This window comes from Mercurialis annua, linkage group LG6 (assembly GCF_937616625.2).
Source record: "Mercurialis annua linkage group LG6, ddMerAnnu1.2, whole genome shotgun sequence".
Lineage (NCBI taxonomy): Eukaryota > Viridiplantae > Streptophyta > Magnoliopsida > Malpighiales > Euphorbiaceae > Mercurialis > Mercurialis annua.
The window spans coordinates 45,127,292-45,129,362 of record NC_065575.1 but is presented as its reverse complement, the minus strand read 5'-3'; the positions used below and the strand labels follow the sequence as shown (position 1 = coordinate 45,129,362).

The 2,071-nt window shown below is 29.6% G+C and overlaps 1 protein-coding gene across 1 annotated transcript; it reads left to right on the top strand.

The window, feature by feature from the left end:
* Window positions 1–1,203: 1,203 nt before the first annotated feature.
* Window positions 1,204–2,071, top strand: LOC126688306 (BON1-associated protein 2-like). The gene has a single exon (XM_050382958.2). The coding sequence runs from the start codon at window positions 1,315–1,317 to the stop codon at window positions 1,891–1,893; it is 579 nt and encodes a 192-aa protein (XP_050238915.1). The 5' UTR covers window positions 1,204–1,314; the 3' UTR covers window positions 1,894–2,071.

Here is a 2,071-nt window from a genome sequence, read left to right as displayed (position 1 = left end):
TGAAAATAAATGAGAAAAGGTGGTGATTATGTAAATTAAATAGTGATAATGAAAACAGAATCATAAAAATTGTAAAGTGCGAAAATAGGAACAGTTTTTATTGCTTTTTTGTTATTTTCTCAAGTTAATTTTACAATTTTGAACTATTTTTTCTGTCCCATTTTGAAAATAACACATATTCTATTTTTGTTTGTTCTATTTTATAAATCCATTTCATAATTTTAAAGTCGCTTTAAATAAAACTTTCCCTTTTCATCATTTATTTTCTTTCAAAAATTAAATGTTACATTTTTATACACAATTTACAAAATCGATAAATAAATGATATTATAAATAGTATTTTCTTTATCTATGTGCAAAATAATTATACTCTTTTAACAGGAAAAAAGAGTATTTTTTGCTTGAATTTATCAAAACAGTTTATTATTTTAAAACAAAAATAATAGAACTTTAAATTAATTATTAGCGTTTAAATAAAAATGCAATTATTTTTCTATAATTGGAGACGTGAGGGCGCTTGTGAGAGAAATTGAACTCACGATCTAATAGGATACTATTTGACGCTTATAGTATTATTTAAGATATAGCTCTTATATAAACAGAAAAAAAAAGAGATAACACAATGAGTTTAAATGAGATAATATAATAACTATATATAATATGACGTGATAAATATAATTTATATAATATTAAAATTTAAAATTAATATATTTTTTAAATTTTTAATAAAATAATAATTAATAATTTTTTTTTTTGATAATTAAAAAGAGAAGAGCGTTTGTGAGAGAAAACGGATTCAAGACCTAATATTTTGTTTATACATACAGCTCCTTGGTATTAGTGAGTTCATAGTTTTTCATTGGAAAAAAATACCTCCCAAAGCTCACATAATCTATCTCAATCCCTTAATTAATTCTATTGACCTCTTTGACCACGCCAAAGTTGAAACTTCAATCCCATTGCCAAAACCATATATAACCATCCAATGAATAGCTCCAATACATGCAGTCAACTCATATCATTGGCTTGTTTCGTGACCTACATGTCACCATAATCTCCCCTCACAAGGTTCTAAGAAACAGGATCCGAACCCGACAGGAAACATATTAAATAGAAATATCCACTCTCTTTCTACCTCACTTCTGCTTATCTTCTTGTTTTCAAAACTCACGCCGTTATATATAAACCCATTAATCTCTCATAATCTTTTCAAAACAAATTTTGCAGTATTTTTATAATTAATTAGTTCTGGGATACAAAAAATATTCTCTCCAGCAAATTCTTGAATCTTTAATTGTTGTTATTTTCGATAATATGAGTTCTTCGTCGACGTTCCACAATCTTGAAATTAACGTCATCTCTGCAGAAAATCTGCATTTAGACGGAAAACCAGTCAAAAAGGACACGTTTGTTGTAGTAAGAATCGATCCCGTTAACTACAAATCAACGAGAGCTGATCATGAAGGAGGAAGAAACCCTAATTGGAATGAAAAACTAGAGATGGACATGTCAATGCATGATCACTTCATCTCTTTAGAAGTGCAATGCAAGATTGGCTCCGGAAATAGAGTTATCGGCATAGCTAGGGTTCCTGTTTCTGATTTTATGGACGGTTACTCGCCGTTAAATTATTTGCACTTCTTGAGCTATAGGTTAAGAGATTCAAGGAACGTGAGGAATGGTATTATAAACGTTTCTGTTAAAGTTAAGAGTATGGCTGGTTCTGTAAATCCGTCAATGAAAAGGAATTTACAGCCGGCTGTAAAAGGATATAATACGGCGTCGTCGTCTTCGGGGAAACAGCAAATTTGGGGAGTTCCTGCGCGTGACAAGAATTGTTACGATGGAGGAGTTGTGACTGGTATTCCAGTTTGGGGTGCATCTCGTGCTTAGGGTTTTTGTAAATCTCTTTACATTCTTTTACATATTAGTCTTAGGGCTAACTGCTGATTTGCTTGCCTGGAAATCATAATTTATTGTAGATATATACAGCCAGAATATAATTGATAATCAGTATTTAATTTGTTCGAAAATAAATAAATGATACTATTATATAATTTTCTTATGATTA

Bases quoted from the DNA above. Each gene is read 5' to 3' on its own strand.
- LOC126688306 (XM_050382958.2), top strand. From the start codon at position 1,315: ATGAGTTCTTCGTCGACGTTCCACAATCTTGAAATTAACGTCATCTCT.